The sequence below is a fragment of the Xenopus laevis genome, chromosome 7S (assembly GCF_017654675.1).
Source record: "Xenopus laevis strain J_2021 chromosome 7S, Xenopus_laevis_v10.1, whole genome shotgun sequence".
In the NCBI taxonomy this organism is placed as follows: Eukaryota; Metazoa; Chordata; class Amphibia; order Anura; family Pipidae; genus Xenopus; species Xenopus laevis.
Window position 1 is genome coordinate 95,611,657 of NC_054384.1, and position 15,220 is coordinate 95,626,876.

At 39.9% G+C, this 15,220-nt stretch overlaps 1 protein-coding gene across 1 annotated transcript; it reads left to right on the top strand.

Annotated features, from left to right (window-relative positions):
- Window positions 1-479: 479 nt before the first annotated feature.
- Window positions 480-6,738, top strand: apoe.S (apolipoprotein E S homeolog). Its single transcript, XM_018228141.2, has 4 exons — window positions 480-564; window positions 835-884; window positions 2,682-2,832; window positions 5,248-6,738. Exons 2-4 carry the CDS (start codon window positions 842-844, stop codon window positions 5,882-5,884), a joined length of 831 nt encoding a protein of 276 aa, XP_018083630.1. The 5' UTR covers window positions 480-564; window positions 835-841; the 3' UTR covers window positions 5,885-6,738.
- The last annotated feature ends 8,482 nt before the right edge of the window (window positions 6,739-15,220 follow it).

The following is a 15,220-nucleotide window of genomic DNA, read 5'->3' on the forward strand; positions in this document are numbered from 1 at the left end:
TCGACCCATAGTAAATGTGCCCCGTAGTATCCTATTCGATGGTCGATGTATCCAAAAAATTACTTTGAATTTTTTTAGTTCGAAAATTCACTTCGACCTTTCTGCCCCTCAAAGTTAACTTTTAAAGGTGAACCACCCATTTAATTGATGGTGATCCAAATTACAGAAAGATCCCTTATTCGGAAAGTCCCATGTCACAAGCATTCTGGATAATATGTCTCATACCTGGACTATTATTGTATGAAGTTCATTCCATATGGATGATTGTAACATGAAAGTATATCTGTATTCCAGATAGAGCAACAATGCATTTAGTGGGTGAAATGCCGTCCGAACTTCCCTAGATGGCTCTTCTCATTCGCTAACCCTTCACACACCAGCCATGCCTGGGTTAACCCCGAGGAGGTTAAGATTGCTCAGCAGACTTCGCTCCCTCCAACCAAACTCTTAAATGTGTCATCTGCCTCAAGGTACTGGAGCGTGACCCTCCTACACAGCTGCCTGCCTGCTGCACATTATATAAAGAGAGGGGAGGAAAGAGCTAATATTACTGTCACACACAAGGTGAGAGAAGGAGGCAACGCTGGGGAAAGTGGGAGAAAAGAAAGGACAGAGGGGGGCAGAAACTAAACAGGGACTTGATAGAGAATAGAACAAAATCTCTAATATTAGGAAAAGAGAGTTTAGAATCAAAATACAAATGTTTAGAAAGGATGTTTTATTACTGTTTTTGCATATTATGGACAGTACCTTAATGGGGTGATTATATTTCGGAATTGGCATTTATTATTTGCTGAGATCTAACTTTTTTTTTTTTATTACATGACTATAAAGAAAAAGAATGAAGGTGACGCTCCTCTTGCTCACACTTGGGCTCCTGGCAGGTAAGACTCAATTATTCTGATCTATTCTTAACTATAGATCCAGACTGGAACCAAAAAATGCCATTTAGGGTCAATCTTCAATGACCATAGTAAAACTTTATCCTACAATAGCAAATAGGGTTTGTTCACTTTCAAATTAACTTTTAGTATGACATAGAGCGTTATATTCTGAGTCAATTTGCATTGGGCTTTCTTTTTTTTTTTTATTATTTGTGGTTTTTCGAGTTATTTAGCATTTTACTCAGCAGCAGGTTTACGATTTCAGCAATCTGGTTGCTAGGGTCCAAATTAACCTAGCAACCATGCATTGAATAAGAGACTTGAAGGCGTGGTTGCTAGGTTAATTTAGACCCCAGCAACCAGATTGCTGACATCGTAAACCTGCTGCTGAGTAAAATGCTGAATAACTCGAAAACCACAAACAATAAAAAAAGAAAATAGAACAGAAATAGAAATATGAGTAATAATAATAAATTTGTAGCCTTACAGAGCATTTGTTTTCAGATGGGGTCAGTGGCTCACGTTCGAAAGCTGGAATGAGCCAGACGAAGGCGACAAATAATTCAAAAACTATAAAAAAAAAGAAAAAATGAAGGATAATTGAAAAGTCGCTTAGAATTAGCCATTGTATAACATACTAAGGAGCAGATTTTCAAGGGTCGAAGTGAATTCGAGGGAATTTTCAAAGTTAAAAAATTCGAAATTCAAAGTAATTTTTTTGAATACTTCGACCATCGAATAGGATACTACGACTTCGAATTTACTTCGACTTCGATTCAAAGTAAAAATCGTTCGACTATTCGACCATTCGATAATCGAAGTACTGTCTCTTTAAAAAAACTGCGACTTCAATACTTTGCCAACTTAAACCTGCCGAAGTGCTATGTTAGCCTATGGGGACTTTCCAGAGCAATTTTCAAAGTTTTTTATATTCGAAGGAAAATCATACGATAAAATCGTTCGAATCGTACGATTCGAAGTGTGATCGTAGTCCGATCGAAACTACGATCGGAATACGATCGTTCGATGAATAAAATCCTCTGACTTCGAATTCGAATGTTGGAGGATTCTATTAGATTATTTTCCACTTCGAAATTCGACCCTTGATAAATCTGCCCCTAAAAGTTAACGTAAAGGTGAACAACTCCTTTAAACAAGGCACGTGATTGGTTTAGCTACATTTTGGACCATAAAGCTGGTTTCCCAGATTTGGTTTGGGTTCTCTGATATATATCTTTACATATATTTGCCCATTGCGAAGGACAAGTTAACAGTCTAGTGGGTTGTTGAAAAAGATGAAGCAGTCTGGATACCATGGTAGAAATAATTTTGGTGTACAGAAAAGCACAGGCAACTGTTTTTGGGGGGCATGGAGATAGTCCAGGGCAAGGAGGAGCAGGAAGTAATAGGCAGAACCATAAATAAATTTAGACTTGTATAGATAATACTAGAACACATAGACTTGCTAGAGCTTGTATACAGTAGATAATGCATATATGTAGACATGATAAAATAAGGTACAACTAGATGAGCTGGTGGGTTTTCGGCTGAATAGAGACGAATGCAGTTATATATGTTCCCTGTACAAGCAATGGTTGATAATGTTCAGTTATATAATATATAAATAAGAACTAGGACAACATGAAGAGGCACAAAGAATTGGAAATGGGCCATTGGGATAAAGGAGCGATAATAATATAACAATGATCAGATGAATAGATATCTGTTTTCTTGTAACATAATTAACTGTTAAACTGCTATCATTTTTGAACTGCCATGAATATTGTTTCTTTCCAGGGGCCCAGGCCAGATCTCTCTTCCGAGATGCCCCAAAGACAAAATGGGAATCCGCCCTGGATAGTTTCTGGCTAACAGTCAACAAAATGGAGGCGGCAGCCGACGAGACTAGAGCCCAAATGAAGGATTCACCTATCACTAAAGAGTTGGAGTGAGTGTTAAAATGAGGGATCATCCTATATCATTGTGTCCATAATGTTGTGCATAGCAATTGATCTACACCCACAATGTGCTATTTGGATTTCCTAGGGGCTGGGTGAAATGACACAGAAGCTAAATAACATTGATGCACCTGCTCTTGAGTCTTATTCTGACAGTGATATAAAAGAGGGAGGAGGCATAATATAAGGTTTCAGCAATGTATTGACTGAGCTGAGCTCTACTCATGTTGTGTGTCACTGAGTAAATATTAATATGTCTTCCTATTGGGGTTTGGCATGAACCCAGGAAACCACACCTTCCTGAAAACTTATCTTAACACAATCTATCTCTGTGTCTCCCACTTACATGTTCCCCAAACTTAATGCCTTTTTTTCTCTTCCAACATTATCACAATCTCTGTTCCTTTGCCTCCTTCTGCTGCATTTTCCCTGATCTCCATACTACCCTCTTGGCCTCCTCCCTGTTCCTTCCCCAATGTATGTGCTTTACCCCCTGCCCTTTCCCCATCTCAGTGCCCTCTTCCCTTCTTCCTCTTCTTTCCCCCTGTTCAAACAATAGCCACATTGCTGACACTAAGGGCCAGATTTATCAAGGGTCGAATTTTGAAGTGATAAATACTTCGAAATTCGACCATTGAATGTTTTTTTGCACCGAATTCTCGCCCCGCAACAAATCTCTTCTTCGGGCGACTAATCTCCCCAAACTGCCTCCCCTGCCTTCCCGCCGGCTAGAAACTAAATTGCCCACGGGATGGCACTCGGAAAGCTTAATTTTCCGAAGTTTCCTTGTGAGGCAACTTCAAGCAATTTCAGAAAATGAATTGCTCCGAGTGCCATCCTGCCGGCAATTTACATTTTAGCCTGCGGGAAGGCAGGGGAGGCAGTTCGGGGAGATTAGTCGCCCCTAAGAAGAGGAGATTTGTCTCAGGTGACTAATCTCCCCGAATCTGCCTGTGTGCCCTGACCATAAAACCCTTAGCAGTGCAGCTGTAATGTTTTGTTTGTTTTCTGCTAGTGCCCTTGTAGAAGGAGGGCATTATTTTGGCCTGATCTAATGTTATCTTTGTATAGATATTTACAGATAAACTAATGTGGAATAAGTACTTTGCGTGAAACTGATTTAGAAAATATACTGTAGTGCTTGTAAGGACAGAAAATGCAAGGGAACTCGAGTCCAAAGTTCCTGTAAATGACCTTTCTGTGTATATGTGTCCGTTACGGATATAGAGCACATTATTACAGACAGAAATACTATGGATTCATCCAAAGTGAAAACAACTGGAACAAAATGCAATGGGCTACTAGACCAAAAGTATCACCCTGCTATAACATTGCCTTGTACTGGGCAGAATGTGGTTCCATGTATGTTAAGCAGTCACGTATATTTGCCAGGCATATAATATTAGAAATGTGTTTCAAACAGCTCAATGCAATCCAGACTTTGCCAGCCATGGGCGGCACTCATCACAGGACAGAAGGTCGCTTAACAGTAGTAAAATATTATTTTTTTATTATCACTATGTGAAGATCATGCACATCCTTTTGGGGTGCAATTGCCCCCCCCCTACCACAGGTTCACAAATACAAGGTAAATAGATGGTACCCCTCCCTGAGGCATAACTAGAAATTACAAGTCTCACAGCAGAATCTCTTTAGGGTTCCCATTACTCTGTTAAGATGATTTCTGTCCCAGACATATTCTGAAACTTCATATTTTGTAGGGCTAATTGGGCCTTCCACATTCCTGAAGTTGCAGGGTCTACTCCACCTATTGTTAAACCTCCACTCACTCAAACACACACATAGAGGGATTTATCTTCAGACACTCAATGGCCCTATGTTTTCAAAGTAATTCAGTATTTGCAAGTGCATACAAAAATTAGGGGCTTAGAATAGCTAAGCCACCCTGTCCATGTCAATGTAAACACTATCCAGTGACCCCCAAACTATTTATCTCCCTGCCTGAGTGCAGTTTATCAGTGTATAGTACTATCAGTGTATTGGTGCTACAGGTTGATCCTTCTTGCTGTGGCTTTCTGTTATTAAAGAGATCCCCACCATATCCACCAGTCAAGCCAGAGTAGTTGCTCCTAGTTAAACCTATATTAATGGACTTCAATGCCACAGCTTGCTTGGAATGCCTCACCCAAGGTTTAAATCCAACTGACAGATGAATATAAATGCAAAATACTTTGAAGGAATGTATTTTTCTCATAATAAGTTATGTTCTTGTCTATTCACGTTCAATAGTTAGAAAAACACTTCTGTGTATGTTTCCTTTAATCTGTTAGGGCCTTAGGCAGCTCATATAGACTGTCACTGTTCCTATGAAGTTCCTTCTACAAAAAACACCATAAGTATAAAAGAGAAAATAGTCTTACAATAATTTTCCCTTTGATTTTCAGTGGCCTTATCAAAGACACAATGGAGGAACTGAGCAATTATGCAGAAGACTTGAAAAGTAAGGTGAGCCCCATGGCCCAGGATGCACAGCAGCGTTTTACTGAGGAGATCTCTGCGTTGTCGGATAACCTCAAGTCTGATATGGAGGACACAAAGAATAAAGCCATTCAGTACTCAGGAGACCTGCGCATGATGTTCGATCAGAACATTGAGGATGTCCAAGGCAAGGTGAACATATACATGAAGAAACTGAAGAAACGCATTAGTAAAGATAGTGAGGATTTAAAAAAGAAGCTCAGCCAGTATGGAGATGACTTCCGTAAGAGTACTGAAGACAAAGTGGAAAATGTCCGTAAAGCCATTGAGCCTTACGTGTCCAACGTGAAGGATAAAGGACAGCAGAGGCTAATGACCATGAAGGATGCCATGGATGAGCAAGGGAAACAACTCAGAGACCAATTTCACTCTGTAGTCAAAGACGCCCAAGCTAAAATGAAGAAAGCAGCCTCTGATGTGAAAAGCAGTGTGGATAAACTAGGGGAACAGTTTCGTAAATGGTTCAACCCCAACGTAGAAAGCCTGCGCAATCAGCTTCAAGTCATGGCTAAGAACCTTCAGCCTCCCAAGGCCAACAAATAAACGAGAGAGCTAATATCTCTCCTTGCTTCTCACTTGTAACAGACAGCTGCTACTTTGACCATAAGATTGCACCCTGAGGTGGAGCAGGACATAAAGGATCCGACAAGTCTAAACATCTTGCCTCTCCCATCCGTAGCTACATCACATTATATTTCTCATTTGCTCAAGCTCATTAATTTGAGCTCTGACATTAACAACACGCACAAATTAGAGTTGAACGATTCAAGGGAAGGGAACTTTCAGTATTAAAGGTGCATTTAACCTAAGGGCTAGCCTTTAATTATAGCACTAACTACCCTCAGCATTATCTCCTGCACTAAACATGCCATGCGTGCTACATATCTCCAACAGACTGCCCTGCCTGAACAAGAACCAACATAACTTAGGCAAAGAGTAATTGACAGAAAAACTGTGACATTTGTTTTGAGCATCTTTTCCATCTGAAATACAGGCCCTGAGGGCAAACAGTAAACTAGGCCATGCAAGGAACCCCTTGTAGCAAACAGCTGGGCTCTTGAACAAGAGTGTTCGTGGATGTCTGTATCTCAACATACTAAATATCCATATTATTCCACCTTTATCTTGCTTTATTTTGCTCACCATTTAATTACAGCAGCTATTTCCAATCTCTGTTTCCAGGTCTTGAAGATGCAGAGCCCTATGATGGGCAGTGCTGGTGTCTCTAAAAGTCTGATTATACACTTCCCTTTATAAGCCTAAAATAACGACGTGCCTTCATTTGATTTCTGCTGTATATCCTGCCTACCCTACTTTATAAAGTACCTCTGTGCTGTAATATATATATGTTATTTCAATGCAATTTTTATCCAAATAAAAACAATAAATAAAATACATGTAATTACTGTGGAAGAACAACTGATTCCAATATTTGACACTTATAAGGTGTCATATTGCCTATCTCTGTTCTACAAATCTAAAGAGTTCAATCCCAATGCAGAAGCTGTGAAGGACATTTAAGGAGCTGTCAGTGTTAATTTCATGTCTGGATTGAACCAAATCTTGACCCCCTCCTCCTAACTGTACCCCAGTCATACCACTAGTCAACACAGCCTGCTAAGTGTATTCTTTTTACCAGGCTGATGTTCCTAATGACTCAACTGTCTTAGATATTACTTTAGATAGGGAATATATATAAATCCATTATTTGTAGATGAACAACCTAAGTATCCAAATAAGACTTGCCATGAAGGCTACACACAAGACTAACACAGGGAAGGAAAAATACGACATAGAATGTAGGAAAAAGGTAGACTACATAGTAGGTAGTGATGGGCGAATTTGTCCTGTTTTGCTTTGCAGCAAACATGAATTTTGACGCCGGTGTCAATTCGCGGACGTCAAAATTGGCATCTGCGAAGAATCAGTCGCCGGCGACATTTGACGTACATTAAAGTCAATGGCTGTCCATTGAAAATTTACGTGGAAATTAGCCGCAAATTCGCACATGGCGAATATATTCACCCATCTCTAATAGTAGGTTATACAAGTATAATATATACAAGTATATATTCATGCTTTGAGTTCACTTCAAATCTCACCCTAACTGGGCTTCCATGAGAATTTTGGAACCTAAACAGACGTAATCCAGAAATCCCACAGTAACTGGTCCTTAGGCTGACCCAGCCCTTCATTAAGGCCAAGGGGAAATCCAGACAATCAGTTGGGGAACCATAAAGGTATCCTATTACTACAACAGTATTTGTGTTTTGGGGATTTAGGTAATATAAAATAATTGTGTAAAATAAATTAATAAAACTCCTGCACATCCTAGCATGTCCCAAGTGGCCACGTGGGCTACCTGAGCTTATAGTTTAGCTGGCAGGTTCAGTAAAGGCTTAAAGAAGGTCCTTCTGAAGAACCGGTGAATAGATGTCTTCTTGTTGTTACACATAAATCAAATACATCACAGGTTCGGTTTCAAAGTTCACTTTCATCCATAGCTTTCAGTTAATATGTGACACATTATAGGGAAAAATGGGTCCAAAATGAAGCCCAGGATTTTAAGAAGTTGGTGATTGATATGTGACAGGTTTGCAGGGCTCCCGAACTAATAGATTGTTAGCATACCTCCCAACATTTGAAAAACAGAAAGAGGGACAAAAAGTTGTGCTGTGTGTAGTGCTGTGAGCACGCCCACTTTATGGCCACACCTCCTAATTACCATGTCCATTTTACAAAATCTGGCAGGTTATGAAAGTTTGAACACATTCCTGGGAATTTTACTGCAATGTTTTAGGTGTTATAACAGTTTTTCTAATGAAGCTGAAATTGCCCTTTAAGCTGTGAGTCACAGTTTCCCCAAGAAACCTGCTTATCTTAAATAGTTACAATTGTATCTTTGCTTATTTAAATTGTTACAGGTGTATCTAAGAGCGGGTGTTACGTGTTCTGAGCTCTTTGCCAAATAGCCTCTTATTTTAATTAAGTTTCAGAAACTTTGTATTTTCTTTGGTGTCAGTGCAGGAGATCAAAGAGAAACTCAGGACATTTCATTAAGAAACGCGGGGCTGTGGGCAGAGATGTCAAAATCGGGTCTGTCCTGCAGAAAACAGGACAGTTGGGAGGTATGAAAGTTATCTTGAGGACTAGCAGATCCATCTATGAATTTACAATGAACAGTAGTTGAGGCTTAGGGCAATGGCACATGTATTGAGATATAACAAGTATTTTTATCACGTTGAGTGACTGATATCTCTACAGGTTGGCAAATCTGTGCACAATTGCTCCCCCATTGATTTGAAAAGCAACCACTTGGTAAAATACTGTAAGTGGAATTCAAGGTGATTACCCTTAAAATTAGTGGAGGCCTTTCTGAGCATTTTGTTGCTGGCTTGTGGAGTTATTAATCACCCAGATCAAAACATTTGGAATAATTATGTATACCAAGCTTAGAAAGAAACTGTCATTACATAATAACCCCAAGAAGAAAAAATGTAAAGATTATCAGAGAACACGTCAGGAAAACAAGGCAATATGTGGCTGCTGATTTGTCTTTTGATGGCAGGCAAGATTTACTTCAAGGTGCCATTGTGAGTTTGCACCATGATGGTGACCTGGTAATATTTCACTAACTCCACTGAAGCCCAGGGAACACAACTAAAATAAACACGGTGCTTGCACAACACAAAGGCAAATCATTTATGTAAACTGTGCAGGCAAAGTCCATGAGGACAATGAGCAATCACAGTACTTAAACTGGCCATAGATGAAAAGATTTGATTGTATCTCCATTTGCTAAAATTTTCGGGTGGCTACCGATAATGGGGCAGATTTACTAAGGCAGGAATCCAAAGTTCAAATAGGTCAGCGCTAATCAAAACTCAGGGGAACAAATAAAAAAAGGGAACATAGATAATATAGTGTAGTATTTACTGACAGAGTTGTAGTTCCACAACCTCGTATGGTCTCAATTGACCTTTAGTGCAATTAACCTTTTACACTTCACCACGTGTAGTTAGTTTAGGTGGGTACCCTGCTCAGCAGTTAGTCTAACAGTCCCTAACTGCTGAGCAGGGAAACAATACTTATGAACAGCAGGGGGAGCCCCCACGTTGAACTCAAGCAGCTTTGTTTATGATGATCCCTAAGCAGCCCAGACCACACTGAGCATGTGCACAGTCTTGTTCTTGCAAAGATGTATAACAAAGTTACAAGATGGTGACCCCCTGTAGCCAACTTTGAAAGCATAAATTATTTGTTTGATTAGGCTTGTGGTGCAGTAAGTTCATGTCTATATTTAGTATACAAAATACAGCATTTCTAGCCTTATTCTATTTTAGACTTTACATGCCCTTTAAGACAGAAGTCACAGGATATTATTGGGCTTAAATGGATTGTAAATGAACTTTTAGTAGGATGTAGAGAGTGATATTCTGAGACAATTTACAATTGGTTTTCATTTTTTATTATTTGTGTTTTTGGGTTACTTGGCTTTTTATTCAGCAGCTTTCCAGTTTGCATTTTCAGCAATTTGGATACTAGGGTTCAAGACTGGAATATGAATAGGAGAGCATATGAATACAAATGCGAGTAATAAAAAGTAGCAATAACAAAACAGATGTAGCCTTACAGAGCATTTGTTTTGAGATAGGGCCAGTGACCCCCATTTGAAAGCTAGAAAGGTTTAGAACAGTGATCCCCAATCAGTGGCTCGAAAGCAACATGTTGCTCACCAACCTCTTGGCTGTTGCTCCCAGTGGCCTCAAAGCAAGTAATTTTTTTAATTCCTAGCTTGGAGGCAAGTTTTGGTTTCATAAAACCAGATGTACTGCAAAACAGAGCCCACTGCCTGTGCACGGAAAGGGTACCAAATAGTCAAACAAAGGCCTTATTTGGCACCCCAGGAACTTTTTTCATGCTTGTGTTGCTCCCCATCTCTTTTTACAACTCAATGTGGCTTATGGGTAAAAAAGATTGGGGACCCCTGGTTTAGAAGAAGAAGGCAAATAATTAAAAACTATAAACAAAAGAAAAAATGGTCAATTGAAAAGTTGCTTAGAATAAGCCATTCTATAACATACTTAAAGTTAATGTAAAGGTGAACCACCCCTTTAAAATATTACATGATATTTTAGAAGTGTATGGATACACTTAAAATCATCTGGTGGGCTATATCCCAATACAACACTGCAATTAAAATATTACATAGACACACAATATCCTGTTCTGATTAATAGGGTTCAGATTTCCATTAGTTTCTCAGTACAGAACAGATGCCAGTAGGGGTTACACACTGATATACAGCTGATATGGTGATTACAACAGACACCAAGTAGATTATTAGTCAGAAGACCACAATTTCATGAAAAAAATCTAGGATAAAGGTTCAAAGTCTATATCACTTCCCCTCCTACAACTTGCTTTGTTTATCATCTCCTCTGGGTCCACGTGAAGCCTGACACTGAAGGCCCTTCCTCACTGAGCTCAGATCAAAGTCAGATATTTTCCGCTTGGTTATGGCTCAAATAAAATGGTCTAAAGAAGCACAACCATATATTATACTCCAGGATAGATGTCTTGTTAAGTGCCCAAATGTAATCACAAATCAGAAGAAAGTTGAAGTTTATGGTGCATAGGTGCATGGATGCCTGGCCAAATCAGGCTTGCTTGTACTCCAATTGAAAATTCCATGAGTAAAGAATGATATTACGCTAAACTAGACAATATCTATAGAAATAAGTCAAATCGACTGGACTTGCTGTGTTTGAAGATGTTTTCACCAGTCATCCAACCGGCTTTCTCAATTCAGAATAACTTGTAAATCTTCCTTCGAGAATATACATCCTCTGGAATGTTGATCCAATCATGTTGATTGTATTAGCAAGATTGGAGCTTTGATGTGTTATTAAACGTTCCAGGGAGAGGTGCCAAAACAGCATTGTATGTGGCAGACAATAGATAGTTACATTAGATGTACAACTAGTGGTAAGAATATTGGGTAATCCTTCTATGTAAAATAGACATGTGATCTTGTTGTATTAGTGGTAGGCCTAGAAATGGGCAGTTCCTTTTGTGTTCATTAGCATATCAGCACTTTAGTGAAACACTATGTAGATACAACCTTTGTGCAATACTTATATAAATTTCGTAACCTTGGAATGAAGTCAAAAGACCATTTGGACTATTTTTGTACTATTTTTATATTTTATCGATTTTATGAGCACGTATTGTGATGACATAAGCACTGTATCACGGTTGAACTATAACAAAGGTATTTTATATATTTTTATTAACATAAATTATGACGACATGAATACCATGCCACTTTTGATTGACATATGATGTTTGATGATCTCACTTCCTGTTTTACACCTTAAAAAGTCTGTTCACATAATGATTTGTACACTTGATAAAGGGCTTTGGGCCCGAAACATGTTGTGTGCAATAAAGAGCACTTAGCAGCAAGTTCTGCCTCTTCGTTTGCTTTCTCTCAGCTCTCTCTGTGATTTGCAGACAATAGATGTCGCACCCCCCGCCTCTATTCAAACTTGTTTTTTCCGTTTTTACATATACGGCTTCTTTAACACCTCTTTTGTACCAGTCGCTCTCCTGGTCTATAGTCTTCTTTTAGATGTAGGTACACAGCTGAGTTCTGACCAGAGGAGGTTGCTCTTCTGTGCTGCGCCATACGCTGGTATAACTGTTGTTTGGTTTCCCACACATACAAATCAGAGCATTCCTCACTGCACTACACACACAATGTTACTCTTCTTGTGCTTTGGGGTTGGGTCTTTTGGGTGAACTAGTTGCGGCCTCAGTGTATTGATTATGATTTGAGTGTATTGATGGGTTTAAAGCAGATAGGGATGTGGTGTTTATTAAAAAATCGTTTCCGACACCCAAGCTACATATTGGAGGACCAAGTTCTTTCTCCTGTCCTGTTTTCCACCTTCACCGGTAGTCTTGGTGTTATTGCTTCTTTTTCCACTGGTTTTCACAAAAACCCAATCTGGATACCCACACGTCTTCAGGGCCCCTCTGAGATGTTCCATCTCTTTCAATTTAGCCTCTGTGCTGAAAGTGCGACATCTATTGTCTACCACATACAATGCTGTTTTGGCACCTCTCCCTGGAAGGTTTAATAACACATCAAAGCTCCTATCTTGCTAATACAATGAACAACTAATTTAATGACATCATCATGGATTATGATAAACAGATTATGCTGATTGGAGCAACTGTCTTCAAGGAAAAAACACAGCAAGTCCAGTTGATTTGACTTATTTCTATAGATATACCATACTAAACAAACACACTAAGCTAGAAGAGACTTCCTGTATGGGAAGTTGAACTATTAAAGTCACCTTGTCACCTTTAGGCGGCTTTTTGCCATCAGAGCTAAGATGAGGTGCTCCTCACAGGAGAAGGTCTCCTCCTTAGGTATCTCATCTGATGCTTTCCTCCCAATCAAGATAGGGTTGTTTACATTGAAGAAAAGGCTCTGAAAGGGATACTGTCATGGGAAAAACATTTTTTTTCAAAATGAATCAGCTAATAGTGCTGCTCCAGCAGAATTCTGCACTGAAATCCATTTCTCAAAAGAGCAAACAGATTTTTTAATATTCAATTTTGAAATCTGACATGGGGCTAGACATATTGTCAATTTCCCAGCTGCCCCAAGTCATGTGACTTGTGCTCTGATAAACTTCAATCACTCTTTACTGCTGTACTGCAAGTTGGAGTGATATCACCCCCTCCCTTTTCCCCCCCAGCAGCCAAACAAAAGAACAATGGGAAGGTAACCAGATAACAGCTCCCTAACACAAGATAACAGCTGCCTGGTAGATCTAAGAACAACACTCAATAGTAAAAACCCATGTCCCACTGAGACACATTCAGTTACATTGAGAAGGAAAAACAGCAGCCTGCCAGAAAGCATTTCTCTCCTAAAATGCAGGCACAAGTCACATGACCAGGGGCAGCTGGGAAATTGACAAAATGTCTAGCCCCATGTCAGATTTCAAAATTGAATATAAAAAAATCTGTTGGCTCTTTTGAGAAATGGATTTCAGTGCAGAATTCTGCTGGAGTAGCACTATTAACTGATGCGTTTTAAAAAAAACATGTTTTCCGATGACAGGATCACTTTAAGGAGGAATTTGATTGCTATATATACATATATGTAAGGGAGCTTGTAGAAAAGACTCTGGTTTCCTATCCTCTAGTATCCTCTGTCCTCTTGAGACACGCAGTAAAACTGTAAGTCTGTTGCTGGTTTGGATTCCTTATTTAACTATTGATCCAGACTATCAAGGATGCGAGTTTATTTAGTCCATCTCAAACCTATGCAGCTTCATGTATCACCTCTTTAAGTTTAATGTCTGGGACTAAGGGAAGGCCACAAAGTGCAGATAAAGGACTTGATATAAAAACTTGACCACTGATCCTAAATATATGCTGAATGAAATTATTGTGACTTTGCTAATTGTCAGCTGTATGCACGTCAATTATGAACTGATGTATCAGTCTGACACGCTGGAAAATGATTGTATTGGTATTTAACATACTGTAGCCTGGCAGGGTCGACCTATGAGTTGGTCCTTTGGCCATTTTTCTAGTGTGGCATCTTATATGTGTAACGCTAATCTGGGCTATCCATACCACAGATAGTTAATATCTAGCTAAGGTAGGAGCATGGGTTACATTGGACTCTCTCTATAGGATCCGGGCCTTCGCTAAGTGGAAGCTATCCCTTTAAGGTGTAGTGCAACTGCACCACTCAGACCACTGTGCATAAAAATCATTGGGCGCAAGGAGGTTCTTATGCTGCAAACAAAGAAACTGTTTATTAGTCAGAGACAATGATCTCAGGTTTACTCACATCACCAGTGGTTAGAGGAAAAAGGCACAGGCACATCACATGCAGCTTTACACGTGCTGACACTCCCTTAGGACAGACTTGGCAGGTATCCCACTTCACCTCTGCAACATATTCCGGTAGTGGTCTCTGGATCAACCTCAATCATCTGTCCTGATTCCCTCTCCGCTGGGATCCCTATATTACAGGCAATATGGCCTGGGAGAGATACCTCCAATCTATCACTCCTATGTTGGAGCTCAGAACTGCTCTTATTTAGCTCAACCCTGACTATCTTACACTCCTAGAGCGTACTTGTACTGGGAGCTCATCTGCCACTTTCTATTCCTCATTCACAGGGTTGCCTGGTCCCCGACTTGGACACATGCCTTTCTGGGGCTTGCTGTACCCAGGCTCCCCTGGGCACACCCAGCCGGATCAGCAACGTTTCGGGTCACACCTGACCCTTTGTCAAGATAAGGGTCAGGTGTGACCCGAAACGTTGCTGTAATGCCCTAAAGGGTTCCAATAAAGGCGTTTTAATTTCTAAAAAGAAGGTGGTGCTGTTTCGTCTTGTACTACTAAGTGTATACCCGTGGAAAAGTGGCCACTGGATAACTTGCACCACAAGAAAGAAAAAGCCAGGAGGCTGTGCTGACTACCTTGTATACACCCAGCCGGATCAGCATCCAGCAGCCAAAGAGGAAGAGGCCACTCCTTACACACAATATAGTGCAGTGTGGCAGGAAGTGGTCATTACACCTCTTGGCCAATAACACTGAGCTCCACAGGATTTTGCCTGGTTACTGAGAAAAGGGTAAGGCCTTAAAGCCATAGGGGCAGATTAACCCCTATGTGTCCCTACATATGTCTGACCAAACCAGCAACCGATTAGGTTAAACATTCAGATTTGTCTGGTGTCTGGCTCTATAGCCCTATTTCAGCTTGAATGGCTGTCCCTTTAGCTACACAAACAGTTTATTGATATAAACTGTAGTAACACCTTTGAAGCACTAAAC